Here is a 16123-nt window from a genome sequence, read left to right as displayed (position 1 = left end):
GGCTGAGACACTGCCAGAGTAATGTGTAGTCATATCTTTAGAAGGCAAGATTTGGGTAACATTTGTTATGCAAAAATTGTATTATGGTCTGGCCCTTACTTAGAAGCTCTTCTTTACTTTCCATTTCTTCTGTCAGAACAACATCCCTGAAAAGACATAAAAGCCCATTAGTGAAATGCAGACTCCGGGCTCCTACACATCAGATCTTTAGCCTGTGTACTCACTTTACATTGACAAGCATTATCAGCATCAAGAAGTACATAAAGAATGGATCTGCCTGCTGTAAATAACCATCCCAAATTGCTTGAGTGACTTCGACTGTGCAGTGATAAGCAAATAGGCTTCCAAGCTGAAAAACACAAAAGCACAGAAAAGAGAAACAAAATCTGAGTAGTCTGTTCAGTCGAGAATGATTTACTGTCATCTACATAGTGCCAACAAGTATTTTAATGTAGATCTAAACCCAAACTGGATGACATTTAGTTTGTTAAAAGCACTGCATCAAATAGTTGCCTAATTATCATAAAACACATTTTACCATGTTTCATTCCTTTTTTTTTTTGTAACATGCCTTTAAATGTTATAAAGATTGCAACAAAAGGTGGAACATGCAAAAGGTGCACAAGAACACCTAGAAATTCCAGGTGGGAAGGAACAGAGTCATGAATTATGGCTGGACAATAATTCTGCTGGAGTATCAAAGACATATGAGCCCACCAGGCTCTATGTGGAACTAAAACTCGGCTTTGGGCTGGATTGACCATCTCGCACTTCCTGCTGACTTGGCCACGGCGAGATAAGCTGGAAGTGGGAGTAGGTAACTGTCAAAACTACGTATCTGCCCCCCCCCCCCCCCCCAAAGGTGCCCAATGTGGCAGTGGAGGGGAGAGAGGAGGGAAATAAGAGGAGCTTCCCCTTTTGGGTGGAGCTCTTCTTTAAGCTCCACTAAAGCAACCAGCAAATAATGAATCAAAACAACTCGAGATAATTGTTCTGTCAGTCATTTGGAAACAATGTATCTAAGACCCTCTGCATAGCAAACACTAATTTAGAGAAAGAGAAAAGTTAGCCCCTTCTTCACAACAGCGTTATCGTAATGTTATCAGCGATTATCTATAAGCTATTTTCAACATTTGCCAAACAAAACCTTTGATACATACAGTCCAGTGTTATCAAATCAAGAGTAGTAAAATCAGTATGTACATGCAGTAAAGCATGCTCGCTTGACAGGGAGGGGAAAAAAAAAAAAAAGTATTTGATCCCTGCTGATTTTTTATGTTTGCCCACTGACAAAGAAATGATAAGTTCTATAATTTTAATGTAGGCTTAGAGAAAGAAAGGAGTGGGGGGGGGGGGGAGAGAGAGAGAGAGAGAGAGAGAGAGAGAGAGAGAGAGAGAGAGAGAGAGAGAGAGGAGAGGAGAGAAGAGAGAGAGAGAGAGAGAGAGGGAGAGAGGGAGAGAGGGAGAGAGGGAGAGAGGGAGAGAGGGAGAGAGGGAGAGAGGGAGAGAGAGAGAGAGAGAGAGAGAGAGAGAGAGAGAGAGAGAGAGAGAGAGAGAGAGAGAGAGAGAGAGAGAGAGAGAGAGAGGGAGAGAGAGAGAGAGGAGAGAGAGGGAGAGAGAGAGAGGGAGAGAGAGAGAGAGGGAGGAGAGGGAGAGAGGAGAGAGGGAGAGAGGGAGAGAGAGAGAGAGGGAGAGAGGGAGAGAGGGAGAGAGGGAGAGAGGGAGAGAGGGAGAAGAGAGAGAGAGAGAGAGAGAGAGAGAGAGAGAGAGAGAGAAGAGAGAGGGGAGAGAGGGAGAGAGGGAGAGGGAGAGAGAGAGAGAGAGAGAGAGAGAGAGAGAGAGAGAGAGAGAGAGAGAGAGAGAGAGAGAGAGAGAGAGAGAGAGAGAGAGAGAGAGAGAGAGAGAGGAATGGGAGGAATGCTGCCTATGACCCCAAAAACACCATCCCTACCATCAAATATGGAGGTGGAAACATTATGCTTTGGGGTTTTTTTCTGCTAAGAGGCAAGGACAACTTCACACATAAAAGGCAATTGAAATTGGTCGTGGATGGGTATGCCAGCATGACCAATGACCAAAACACACGAAAGGCCAAGGCAACAAAGGAGTGGCTCAAGAAGAAGCCCATTAAGGTCTAAAGTGGACTAGCCTGGGTTTAGCAACACTTTAAAGAGGAAGTAAACCCTGATGGGTTTACTTCCTCTTTCATTCCCTGCAAAGGCAAAGCATAATGGACTACTATGCATCGCATAGTAGTCCATTATGTGTCACTTACCTGACACAGGAGCCAGCGAAGTCGCCGCTGTCCCCTGTAGTCTGCCGCATCCATCTTTGCTGGTGGCGTCTCGCAGCTCCGCCGCTGTCATTCGGCGAAGCCGCGATGACGTCACTCCCGCGCATGGGAGTCGACACGCGCGGCAGCTCCATTCTTGGAAATGCCGCGCTCAGTGCGCCTGCGCGCCGCTGTCTACGGCGCATGCGCCGTAGACAGCGGTGCCCGTTTTCGGGCAAATATCTCCTAAACCATATAGGTTTAGGAGATATTGCTTGGACCTACAGGTAAGCCTTAATCTAGGCTTACCTGTAGGTCAAAGTGGTTTGTAAGGGTTTACAACCACTTTAAAAACTCTGAGGTTTAAACTAAGTGCTTATCACTTGTGGAATTTTTCCAAGTTTTTGGAAAAATAATGAAACAAAAAAAATTCTTTACGTTTCAGTGTTGCTTGAAACAAGAATTTCAAGCACTCCATAATCAAGTTCATTAGAACCCAATAGTCCCTGAATAAAGTTTTGTGAGGAGATCACTTTCTGTAATATCGGATTCTGCACAAGGAAGCAAGACTACCAAACATTACATTTGGCTACATTGCCCATAGCTATTCAGCCAGTAAGTAGCTGCCAGTCACTCTACTTCAATATTTTTCATCAATAAGCTTATGTTTATTGTTTAGTTTATTTCTCTTTTCTTGCGACTGGATTTACTTGTCAAACCTATACCAAAACAATAAAAAATAGATGTTCAGATAAAGTAGAAAACATTTGGACAACTTAGTTACGATTTGTTCTTTAAAGCAAGCTTAGGTGTGCTCGGCTGGTGAAAAATCTGGTATATAAGCCATTGTTATTTGTTTTTTTATGAGCCATTTATATGTGGCTCATGCAATGACATGGCCTTTTACCAATAAAGGTTATCATTTACTAAAATTAGTAAAGGCCATTTATGTGGCAAACAATTATTATTATTATTTTTTTTTAATTCCTTTGCACATGATTGGAATGTTATTTGCTAGCATTCACTTTACTATGTGAACAGAATCTCCTCCTTTATAAATGATCCCCGATATGTAGATTCAGACAAAGGTTTTTTGAATCCCAAATTCACTGCATTCAAGTTACACATAAGAACAGATCAACTTTATGCCAAAAAAAGAAAAAAAAATTACCCAGTTAAGAGCATAAAGGTCCGGTGTGATTTTCTTGGTGTCTAGAAAAGAACAGAGTTCTGGCTCATGGTACTGAAGAAGCAGACGAAATAAGTGAAATGGTTTTCCTTTCTTGTAACAATCCCTAAAACCAAAAAGAACATTTTTGATAAATTATAGCAGCACAGCAATTCAATTATTAACTATTAAATATATATTAAACCTATAATTTTCTAAAACCAAGAAATTAAAAATTTAGGTTAAAACACATTGGAGTAAAAAAAAACAATAATCAATGGATAATAAAATTGCAAATCAACAGAGGTTTGCTTTCACCGACAACCCCAAATGAGTTTTTCTGTAGCCAGGAACACTTTCACTTTCTACTGCACTATATGCGTTTTATTTGTTTTCAAAGCAAGGGATTTTATGGCAAGTACAAAAATACTATTTTCTTTCTCCTTTATTTCCACAGAAGTCCAACATTTGGGATGTCAGAAAAGCAGTCCAACAAAAGAATGGGCAATGCAGCAAACACAAACAGGCCCATGAAAATGGTCTAGGGACAGTCTGCAGTTTAAAACGCCACCTAAAATGAACGCCCGAAGCCGACATTAGATGAGGCTTCAAAATCCACCTGGTAGAACTTTTAGAACATGTAAAGAGACAATCAGATGGCAACCTTTAAAGTCTATGAAACATTTGCTCGATGCTGAAAAGCCCAAGAAGCTATCAGAAATCTAGTAGAATGTGCTTCATCAGGGAAGAGTAAAATCCAATCCTCGAGACAATAAGCTTAGATGATGGTCCGATAAACCCTATTGGTATATGTGATGACAATTGTTTTGTATATAATATATAAAAAGAAGAAAGGATGATGGTCTGCCACAGTCACCTAGAAATAGTGGAAGAAGACAGTACACCCTTACTGGGATTCACCCAGTGGCTGAGCGATGGACTCTCACAGCTCAGATCATACCCAGACAATGGAGGGAAACTTCCCTTTGGTGAACTGGAGCTGGAATGAGGGACAAACCAGCAATGCCCTGGTTGAAAGGAAAGTCAGAAATTACCTAAAGCTGGATAAACACTAGAAGGTACATTCGTACCAAAATGCTTTGTAATCAATGACTGTATGAACGTTGTTTGAAAGTGCTTACAATTTTTATTTGCTTTTAATTGATTTTGGATTTAATGTAATTTCCCAAAAGGAAAACTACATATACTGTTAGAAATTCAAGCCATTTTTTTTCTAAGTTCCACATTTTCTAGTCACCGTTCTGTAAAAAGATTATTATTGATTTGATCCCACTAACTATTAGAAAATCAAAAAAAAAAAAAAGTATTTCAAAACGAAATTCTACTAGTGTATACTAGAGCTGCACGATCCTAGCTAAAATGAGAATTAAAATTTTTTTGCTTAAAAGATAGATGACAAGTCTCGCGGTGTGAGATCATCTTTCACATTAAGGCTAGGTTCACATTGCTGCGATGCGGGAACGCCGCGAATCCGCGGCGTTTTCCCGCATCGCATACCTCCCGCCGGCAGTTCACACTGCCCTATGCAGACGGCTGGGGGTGTCAATGTTATGTTAATGACACCCCCAGATCCGTCGGCATATCGCAGTGCGATCTGCCGACTCGCACAGGAATCGGATCGCATGGTGTGAACCCCCATGAGATCCGATTCCGTTGCGGACCCAAAAAAGGGTCCCGTGCGAGTTTGCTGCGGGACCGTTGCGAGTTCAGCCATACTATCTGTATGGCTGAACTCGCAGCGCTACGGAGATCGGATGTGATTTGCTGTGCGAATCACATCCGGTTCTCCCCCCGCAGCGGTGTGAACCCAGCCTAAGACGAAAAAAAAAAATGGGCTAACATTTTTTTTCTTTTCTTTTTATTAATTGAAGCGTATTTTTTCCTAAAGAATTGCGTTTGAATGACCGCTGGGCAAATACAGTGCGACATAAAATATTGCAGCAATTGAAATTTTATTCTCTGGGGTCTCTGCTAAAATATATATATAATGTTTGGGGGTTCCAAGTAATTTTCTAGCAAAAAAATATTGATTTTAACTTAACAAGTATCAGGAAAAAGATTTAGACTTTAAGTGGTTAATCTTTCTGCATTTACACATTGTTTAAAAACTTGGCAGACTGCCTGGATTTTTGTTTCACACAGAAGTTTCTCCCTTTGATCTAAGAAAGAAGAGTTAGTTACCATTGTAACTTTCTTTCATGTTAAACTTGGCAGACTGCCCAGATGTTTTCTTTTGACAGCTGAGTGAGCAGAGAATTCTCTCCACTTGTTATATGAAAGAATCCAAACTTTGCAATATAGATTGTCAGAGGGGTTGAAGTAAGATCACGATTTTTTTCTAACGATTAATTGTGTAGCTCTAGTGTATACTGTAGCTAGCTTTAGGCAAAAAGAACATCTTAGATCTGAGTTAGTGGGACTGCCTTGAAAGAGGCTACTATCAAGCCCGACTCCCAGAAGCAAAAGAGCCAAACAGCTCCTGGATAGGGATGAGCTCTGATGTGTTCACACACTTCATGTGCAGAGCCTGCCAGGAAGTCAGCGCAGAGCTGTGCTAATCACAGGCAGTGAGACATTGCCCAATCTCTGCAGCTGCACATCGGGCAATGTATCACTGCCTGTGATTAGCGAAACGCTGCGATGACTTCCTGGCGGGATCTGTATGTGGAGTCTGAACACACCGGAGCTTATCCCTACTCCTGGACATGAGGGTTTGAACCCTTAACCATTAGTGTCTGGAGTTTCTCCTCAAGAATAAACACTGGCCTAAGCTGTGTTCAGAATTGGTCCCAGATACTCCAAATAATGAGTCAATTCCACCAACAAATTCTGAAGGTTTAGGATCCATCTGTAACATCAGGATGGTCAATTTCACACTGTCTGAAAGAGCCACAAATGACTCGTTCCTCAACAGAAGGTAATTTTAATATCCCACAAAATGGGTGCTACAAAAGCACAACAGAGATAGAATATGGGCCAGCACCTTGGTCAATACTGAAGGTGCAGACCAGAAGTTGAAAGGTAGGGCCTTTCAGGGTGTATGCATTGCTCCGTAGTCTTCTTCGAGAAAATCTTAAAAGAGATCCGTTCGAGGCACTTCTTGGCAAACCAATCACTGAACTATTACGCCCAGAACAACAGTTGGCGCAACATCTCTTTACTGCGACTAAGTTGACAATAGCCAGAGCATGGAGAACCCCAGCCCTGAGTTTTGAGGCAGTCAAGAACCGACTGAATGATGTTATGGTCAATGAAAAATTGTCTTCTGTTCTTTCTGATACTCATGCCAAGTTCATACGGGTCTGGCAACCCTGGATCACATACCATTATTCTCCTAGATTCGATGTTGCTATATTGTCAATGTAAGGACCGGTTGGGCACACCCTGTGAACCCATTCTCTTCCCTCTTTCCCCCCTCTCATCCCCGACTCCTCTTCCTTCTCTTTTTTGACCCTCACTACTCCTCCCCTGCTTTTCATTCTACAATCTCTTCTAATCAACTCTTGACTCTTAGAACATCTTCCCTCCCTCTTCTTTTTTCGTCTTACCAATTTACTGCAGATGATTACTATGGGCTTTCTATGTATTGTACGACACGCTTCTGTTGCAGTCACGTGAAAACCCAGGGTCGCCCGGACACAGGACATGTTGGCATTACTTAGGCAACAGCCTGCTTTAATTTACACTATACTGTGAAACACCTGTACTGTAATCTGAATGCAAGCCTATTGTATTGGAACGTAAACTTGTTAATTAATAATAAAAACTTTTGTAAAAGAAAGGTAGGGCCTTAACGGAATCGCTGATGCGCTGTAAAGATGGAGCCCTGTACAACAAAAAGAGTGGGTGGCGTTCTCATACATGTAAAAAATAGCATAAGGCTAATGTTAATTAACAAATGATTGATGTTAAAGAGGAAGTAAAGGCTATTTAAAAAGTAAAAAAATAAATTAAAAACATGCAATCTTCAAGGCAAAAGGCATAATAAGCTAGTATGCATAGCATACTAGCTCCTTATGAATAACTTACCTGATAACGAAGCCCCCAAAAGCGGTCCTCCATCTTCATCTTCGCCGCTGCCATGTATCCCAGAGTGACTTCCCGATCTCGCTGCTCCGGCGCTTTGATTCGCTGGAGCCACAATGATGTCACTCCCGCGCATGTGCACGGGAGCCGATACAAGCGGCATATCGCAGTGATCTGTGGCCTGCTCAGTGCGCCGCTGTCTGCGGCGCATGCGCCGTAGACAGCGGTGCCTGTCTTTTTGTAAATATCTCCTAAACCGTATAGGTTTAGGCGATATTTCTTGGACCTACAGGTAAGCCTTAATCTAGGCTTACCTGTAGGTCAAAGTGGTTTGTAAGGGTTTACAACCACTTTAAGGGGGGTTAACATTTAAGTTGCGATGATCCCCAATGTCTTTGGTTTGATAGTAAAACAAAAACTGAAGAGAGCCCCCCCCCTTGCTTTTGTTAATTTACAAAGGTTCAACTTAGGAAAAAAATGCATTGTGTGGAACCATTCATGTTTACTGTAATGTCCTAGAGTAAGACAGCCATTTAGGGAGGACAACAATGCCCTTTGATTAGGATACTGTGATCGTGATAATCCATGCTGTTACTCTTACGCTTTTTGCTGTTGTGTCTGTACATGCTACCTGACCTGTCAGATGCTTTGTGTTAGATGTTGCCCTGAAGTTCATTACTTCAGTTTAAAATGTCAGGTCATACATAATTATTGTATTGTAACACTGTAAATTTATGTCCGGCGTGTCTTTGTTGGAACCTGTATTGTAATTGCACAATGTACTAAAAACAAAGTTAAAAACCAAAGCTGAAAAATCATATTCAAATAGTTTTGGATTTCAAAAGGACAAATTTTGTGGAAAAAATGTTGTTGTTTTTTTCCTGAAAAATTAATTAAGCCTATGTTCACACACATGTGATGTGGGAACCAGCGCGATTCCAGTGCCGGTTCCTGTATCGCATCTCTCCCACAGGCAGCTCACACTGCCCTCTGCAGGTGTCAATACAATGTTAATGACACCCCCAGATTGCAGTGCAAACTGTGAATTTGCACAGGAATCAGATCACGTGGGTGAGAATCTGATTCCAGTGCGGGGAGAAAATAATAAAAAAGTCCCTGCACTATTTTCCTGCAAATCCAATGTGGGTTCAGCCATACAGCTGTATGGCTGAACTTGCATTGCACAGACATCGCAAATGATTGGCACTGCTGTGTGGATGTGAACCACATTTGATGTCTGGGTCCGCACAAGTGTGAACCCAGGCTAAAAGATTGGAGTAAAACTAGAGGCAACTAGATTATGTTAGTTAAACTAGTAAGAGTAAAACGGAAGAAAAATAAAAATAAAAATATGGTTCACTAAAGAGTTAGGTTGCTAAAAAGGAAAAAAAAAAAAAAACAACATATAGGAAATTCAAGGAAGTATTAAGTGTAGCTGATAAAGAAGTTTATAAAAAATATACAAAAAAGGAGGCCAAACAAGTGATCAGGGCTACCAAAGCACAGAAAAAGGAGATGGCCAAATCTATTAAGAAAAGAGACAAATCTTTAAGGTACATCAGTAATAAAAAAAAAATAAAAGAAGGAGGAGGTGGAAAAATGCCATGGGATCACTAAAATAAAAAAACTGAGCACAACAATTATGTTGAGAGAAAACTGGATGTAGCAAATCATTTAAACAATCCTGCTGTTCAGTCTTATCGGAAATAACCTGCATTAAAGCGGTAGTAAACCCGCTAATTTTTTTTTTTTACCATCTGCAAAGCAAAAGGCATAATGAGCTAGTATGCACCGCATACTAGCTCATTATGAAATACTTACCTTAGAACGAGGCCCTGACATCTGGCCCGATCCACGCTGAGGGAGCCGACATGCTCCCTCAGCGTTTCTTCCGGGTATCGCGGCTCCGGCCACTCACAGCTCATGCGCGCGGAAGATTTCATCCCGGCCGGGTCCGGCCACTGCCAGACTTTCAGCCGAGAATCCCCTTGTGCGCATGCGCCGCTGCAGTCAGCGGCGCATACCGAGGGGAATAGCTCCTAAACCGTACAGGTTTAGGAGATATTTTTTTTTACCTACAGGTAAGCCTTATTATAGGCTTTCCTGTAGGTAAAAGTAAAAAAAAAAAAATTAGTATACAACCGCTTTAAAAGGTTTGGGGATCATAGTGGTTCTAGTAATGACAGTTCATTTTCAAGATTCCTAGAGGCAGAAGTATCAGAGGAACTGGCTTGGGTAAAGCGTAAGGTTGACCTTCACTCTTGTGGTCAACACTGCTTATACTGCAAGCATTGGTAACTAGATAAGAAGTTATATCATATTTACTTGTTTTGTTTTTAATTTCTTCAGTTACTGCCTGGTTTCCAGGCCTAGGCAAATAATTTTGTACACATCCAAGGAGTCTTCAGGAGGGTAGGAGTGGTTTTCTCAGCTAAGCCCACCCTCCTGCCTGCATACCTGAGCTAAGGGCAGATGGAACCCAGGAAGTTAAAGCAGGAGTTCCGCCGTTTTTTTTTGTTGTTGTTTTTTTTTTTACAGTCAGCAGCAAATACTGCAGCTGCTGACTTTTAAAATAAGGATACTTACCCGCCCAGTGGGTATGGGAATCAGGAAGTGGAGCCTTGCGGCTTCACTTCCTGGTTCCCTACTGCGCATGCGCGAGTCCCGCTGCGCAATAAGGATGGTCCCCGCTGTCTCTGGGATCCGTCCGTTTCCTAGCAGACAGTGGGGGACCCGTAGGAAGTGGCGTAAATATCCACAGATTCTGCAGATATCTATGCCGGAAGTGGGTGCAAATACCTGTACTATATAGGTATCTGCACCCCCCTGAAAGGTGCCAATTGTGGTGCCGGGGGGGGGGTTCCAATGAGCGGAAGTTCCACTTTAGGGTGGAGCTCCACTTTAACGCTTCATGAATCCACACTCTTGCCAGTCAGAAATGCAGAGTGTTTTTCAAAGGTAACTTCAAGATATAGCTCAATCAATCTCTAACAGGAGAAGACCCCATGTCCGCTGATCATTCGGTACACTGACAGATTGGCAGTCTGCCATTCTGCCAGTACAGAAGGCATGGATCCTGTGTTCCTATAAAGCAGAAACACTAATCAACTACACTTAAACATTAAATAGGCACACAGTTAACCCTTTGATGGCTGCCTTCCCTGCCAGTGTCTCTAGTACAGTGACAGTGCAGATTTTTAGCACTGATCACTGTATTAGTGTCACTGGTCCCCAAAAAAAGTGTCAGGTGTCTGACACAATATCGCAGTCCTGCTATTAAGGCGCTGAGCGCCGGCATTACTAGTTTAAAGAAAAAATAAATAAAAATCGCAAAGTTTGCAGACACGATACCTTTTGAGCAAACTAATCAATATTCGCTTATCAGGATTTTTTTTTACCAAAAATATGTAGCAGAATACATATGGGCCTAAATTAATGAAGAAATTTGATTTTCTACATTTTTTTGGATGAGTTTTAAAGCAGAAATATATATATATATATATATATATATATATATATATATATATATATATATATATATATATATATATATATATATATATATATATATTTTGCTGTAGTTCATCTTGATTTCAGCAAAGCACTTTTTGCTGTAGAGCTGTATCAAAAAAGTTGTACTAGCTAGGACTTAACCCCTTGATTCAGTGGATATGCAGTTGGCTAAAGGATAGATATAAAAGTGTGGTGGTAAATTGGGTTCATTTGGAGCAGAGACCTGTCAGTAGTGTACCGCAAGGCTCTGTACTAGGTCCTATTCCATTTAATCTATATGTAAGTGATGCAGCTGTTTTTGATGGATGTTTGATGTTTTTGAAGGTATGTCTTTTTTGCTGATGACACAAATGTATGCAATAGTGTTAATATCCCTGGAGGGGTAACAAACATAATTTGGTGCTGGAAGATTGGTCAAAGCAGTGGAATCTGCAGTTCAATGTTTCTAAATGTAAAATAATGCACCTAGAGAAAAACAATCCCTTGACAGAGTACAAAATTGGGGGTATAGTGTTGGCCAGTACTACAAAAGGAAAAAGATTTGGGGGTACTTATTTCAGAGAACTGTAAAAATGAGCAGTGTGGCCAGGTGGTGGGGGAAAGAAAATAGAATTCTAGGATGCATCAATAGAAGGATCACCAGCAGGAGGAAGGAGGTCCTGATTTCCCTATACAGATTCTTCATTTAGAACACTATGTCCAGTTCTGGAAAGGAGAGGACTTCAGGAGAGGAACTTTACGAGTCAATACAGGAATCACTACTTGGCAGCAAGGTTCCATGCATTATGTAGTACCTAGAAATTGGAAATAAGCAGTAGGGGGAGAAGCTGCAAAGGATGCCGGGAATCCAAGAAGTTGCAGAAAAAGACATGGGCAGCAAACTGGCAGCACTCACAACATGAAAGGAGAGGTTTCAAGTGAGTAGAGCTGCAGCTAACGATTAATTTGTCTGTCGACTAATCTATTGATTATTTTTTCGATTAGTCAACGACTATCCGATTATTTTTATTTTATTTTTTTAATGAATCTAGTGGGTTTTTTTTTTGATTAGTTAATTAATCCTTTGGATAACCTTACAAAAAATAAGTACATAAAAAAAAAAGAAAAAAGATATATTATATATAAGTATTATATTCTTACCTTTTTTTATGCACTTATTTTTTGTAAAGTTAAGATAAAAGAATATATATGTACGGCTGAGTGCGACTGGGGACGGCAGAGCATGGCTAGGCAGGAGACGGCAGAGCATGGCTAGGCAGGAGACGGCAGAGCATGGCTAGGCAGGAGACGGCAGAGCATGGCTAGGCAGGAGACGGCAGAGCATGGCTAGGCAGGGTATTGCTGGGTACTTCAGTGTATGGAGGGATGGCTACTTCCATCCGATCTCTCCCGTCCACTCTGCAGATTAGTACAGAGAGGGGAGAGAGGAACCAGCGTTATGACATGACGCCGGTTTGTTTACAAGTTATCGCTCCGTCGGAGTGATCAGTGTAAACAGCCTGGGTGTAGAAAGATGGCCGCCGCTTCGGAGCTAGGCCGAAGCCGTGGCCTTTCCTAAGGCCGAGACCGCAGAGCGCTCCGCGGATCAAGGCATGTGCCGATCCGAGCGGGGCGACCCATTTGGATCACGGATCGGTGACGATCCGTTCGAGCCCTAGGGACGGCGGCATGGAGGGGGAGAAGAGAGGGGGACGGCGGCACGGAGGGGGAGAAGAGAAGGGGACGGCAGCACGGAGGAGAGCGGTAGATATTGAGAGATACTAAGCACTGTCACGCATCGACGCCCTGCACGCACGTCGACGTATTTTTGTAGTCGACATAATCGATTAAGTCGACTCGTCGTGGCAGCTCTACGAGTGAGTTTATATTAAACGGTCAAAGAAAACTATCGTTTGTATTGGTATTACAGTGTTGATTTTATCAAATGAAAGTGTATGCTGTGACTAAAGAACTCTTAAAATACATGCCATCCATCAAAAGTCACTGAATCATTTCATTGCTCAAACTGGAGTTCTGTTGCAATGTGTGATGAACTTTTTTTGAAACAAAAGAATTAACATGAAAAAGGGAAGTCAAACACGCACAATTATACCACGCATTCAGTTCTGCAACTACTGTACTAAACTTTAAATAATCGAAAATAATTTGTTTTAAAGAACCACCCTAACTGAAATTAAAATTTACTTGCAATGGGTGAACATATAATAGATAGCAGGACATAACTTAACACTGTCATTTGCAGTGACAACAGTTTACAAACAGCTTAACAGGAGACACCCCTACTGTTTATGGGAACAAAAACACTCCCAATTCTGGACTGGTACAGCTATACAGAGAATAAAAGGATATACACAGGAGCCAAGATTCTACATTTATGTTTAGGAGGCATGGCAACACAATATAAAACTTTGTTCCCACAGAAAGCAATGACGGTTGTCTAAATTTATAATGACCTAATGCTACATGGCAGTTTCAGATAGACAGATAATGTCAAATAGAATTTGAGAGGTTCTCTGGCTCTAAAGTAGTAAGTAAAACGGATCCAATGAATATTTGTGGGTATGGGAAAAGCGTTGTTCAGAGCAGCATTGCATCAAAGCACAGAGCAAAGTTCAGTATCTGTGATGAAATCAATCTCGGCTTTTTATTATACATAGGGCTCATTATACCCCACAAAAACTCTATGCTTAGGGAAAATATATAACACCACTATTCCTGCGATGCTCTCCATTCAATGGCTCCCTTATCCATATGCTCTGGCAATATCCAAAGCTTCATTGATATTGGGAAAAAGCACTGTTAACTTATTATGATTAACTGAGATAAGGATGCCCAAACTTGCACTATTGGGTATAACACCTGATGGAGCATTACCAGCAGAGATGCATACTATGTGGTAGAGCTGCACAATTAATCGTTAAAAAAAAAAAAACGTGATCTCGATTCAACCCCTCTGACGATCTCTATTGCAGAGTTTGCCGATTCTTTCATATAAGTGGAGGGACTTATCTGCTCACTCAGCTGTCAAAAGAAAACATCTGGGCAGTCTGGCAAGTTTTTAAACAAGTGTAAATGCAGGAAGTTTAACCACTTAAAGTCTAAATCTTTTTCTAACACTTGTTTCTTAAGTTAAAATCAATATTTGTTGCTAGAAAATTACTTGGAACCCCCAAACATTACATACATTATTTTAGCAGAGACCCTAGGGAACAAAATGTCAATTACTGCAATATTTTATGTCACACTGTATTTGCCCAGCAGTCTTTCAAACGCATTTTTTGGGGGAAAAAAATACACTTCAACGAATTAAAAAAAAAAAAAAAAAAAAAAAACACAGTAAAATTAGCCCAATTTTTTTTTGTTTTAATGTGAAAGATGATGTTGCGCCATGAGAATCGTGATCTATCTTCTAAGCAAAGAAAATCGTGATTCTCATTTTAACCAGAATCGTGCAGCTTTATTATATGGATAAGAACCCTATACTTGGCACGTAAAGTTATTCTATAAAAATGGACATCCATTGACCCTCCAACCCATAAACAAGGGATTGAGAAACTCAATTATATACTTAAAAGAGAAAAATTAACATATAAACATAGAGGTACATCCCAAAGGTTTGATAAAATATGGTCACGTTGGATAGAACCTAGTAATGAATTATATGATGGTTCGTTTACCTAGTATAGAGGAGTGACGGTAGAGGAGATAGACGGGAGTAGGGAGCTGAGGCATAGAGAAATATAACTTGATGCTGCTTGGAGGAAATAGCTATAGTTTGACGACTGACACTGGGGGAGTCCAAGCTGATGTGCAGAATGTAGTCATAATTCTATTATTCTTTATTTATTATATGTTATTTTAGTTCGAGAGGTGCAAAGTTTGTTCGTTTGGTTTATGGGTTTCTTAATTTCATGATACTTGATGGACTAATTTGTTTATATGCATTACAACAAAAATAAAAAAACGATTTGATTGAAAAAAAAAAAAAAAAAAAGGTAAAAAATAAATAAATGCACAGGATTTTGAAGGTAGAAAATGTGCATTTATTTTTTTTTTACACTTGAGTCTGTAAAGCATTGCACGCATGATCAATGAGGTGCAACGTTAGGCTCCTGCAAACACTGCCAACAGCTCTGTGCCTGGAGTACATCATGGGATACAGAGCCTTAAGTAATTACTTAATGGGTTATGGGCCACCTTCAGGAGTTGACACTGGTTAAACCCAATACAGGAAGTTCACTCTCCTATATAACCCCTCTTCCTTCCAGGACTACCTCAGTTTTTGTAGCCAAACAATATACTTAAACCCCATAAAAGAGGGGAGGGACCTCTGTGTCCCATGATGTATTCAAAGAAAAGGATTCTACAGGTAAGCTGTTATAAAAATCCTATTTTCTTTATCGTACATCATGGGACACAAAGCCTTAAGTAATTACCTAAAGGGATGTCCCATAGCAATGCTACTTGAGTAGAGGGAGAGATAACCCATAGGGAACCCCCAGACCTGAGGACTTATACTGCTGCCTGCAACACTGCGCCCGAAGGCGATATCCTCATACCTCCTTACATCCACCATTGCATACATCCACAAAATTTTGTGAATGTATGCAATGAAGACCAAGTTTCGGCCTTGCAGATCTGAACCATGGAGGCCTGCTGACATACTGCCCTAGGAGCACTAACCGACCTGGTAGAGTGCGCCTTAACTTGAAACAGGGGAATCTTGCCCCTTAAATCAGAAGCTTGAATTATCACTTGTCAAATCCACTTAGCGACAGTGGATTTCAACGCTGCCTGTCCCTTCTTAGGTCTTACGAATCTGAGCAGTTGCCTTTAAAATAGATTTTCACTGCTCTCACCACATCAAGACAATGTAGTGACTTTTATTCCCTGGAACATGGTTTTGGAAAAAACGATTGGCAGGACAATATCTTGGTCCAGAAGCCTGAAACCACTTTTTGCAAAAAAACCTGGACGAGGGTGCAACACCAATCTGTCCACATAAATGATCAAATATGGCTCTTTACAAGAAAGAGTGGGCAATTCCAAAACCCACCTTGCTGAGGATATAGCAAACAAAAAAAACAGCTTCCTTGTCAGAAGGACTAAGGGAATATGCTGCA

General features: G+C 41.0%; 1 protein-coding gene across 2 annotated transcripts in view; it reads right to left on the bottom strand.

The window, feature by feature from the left end:
• Positions 1–16123, bottom strand: part of TBC1D23 (TBC1 domain family member 23) — a 118572-nt gene that overhangs the window by 59229 nt on the left and 43220 nt on the right. For both annotated transcript variants that reach the window (XM_077480199.1, XM_077480200.1), the window contains exons 5-7: positions 3444–3567; positions 225–349; positions 100–146 (exon numbers count right to left, since the gene is read on the bottom strand). In XM_077480199.1, coding sequence (XP_077336325.1) covers positions 100–146; positions 225–349; positions 3444–3567 — 296 coding nt within the window. The remainder of the gene's footprint in view (positions 1–99; positions 147–224; positions 350–3443; positions 3568–16123) is intronic.

This window comes from Lithobates pipiens, unplaced genomic scaffold, assembly GCF_037356315.1.
Source record: "Lithobates pipiens isolate NorthernLeopardFrog02 unplaced genomic scaffold, aLitPip1_a1.2 Scaffold_16, whole genome shotgun sequence".
NCBI lineage: Eukaryota > Metazoa > Chordata > Amphibia > Anura > Ranidae > Lithobates > Lithobates pipiens.
This window is presented reverse-complemented; position numbering and strand designations above follow the sequence as displayed.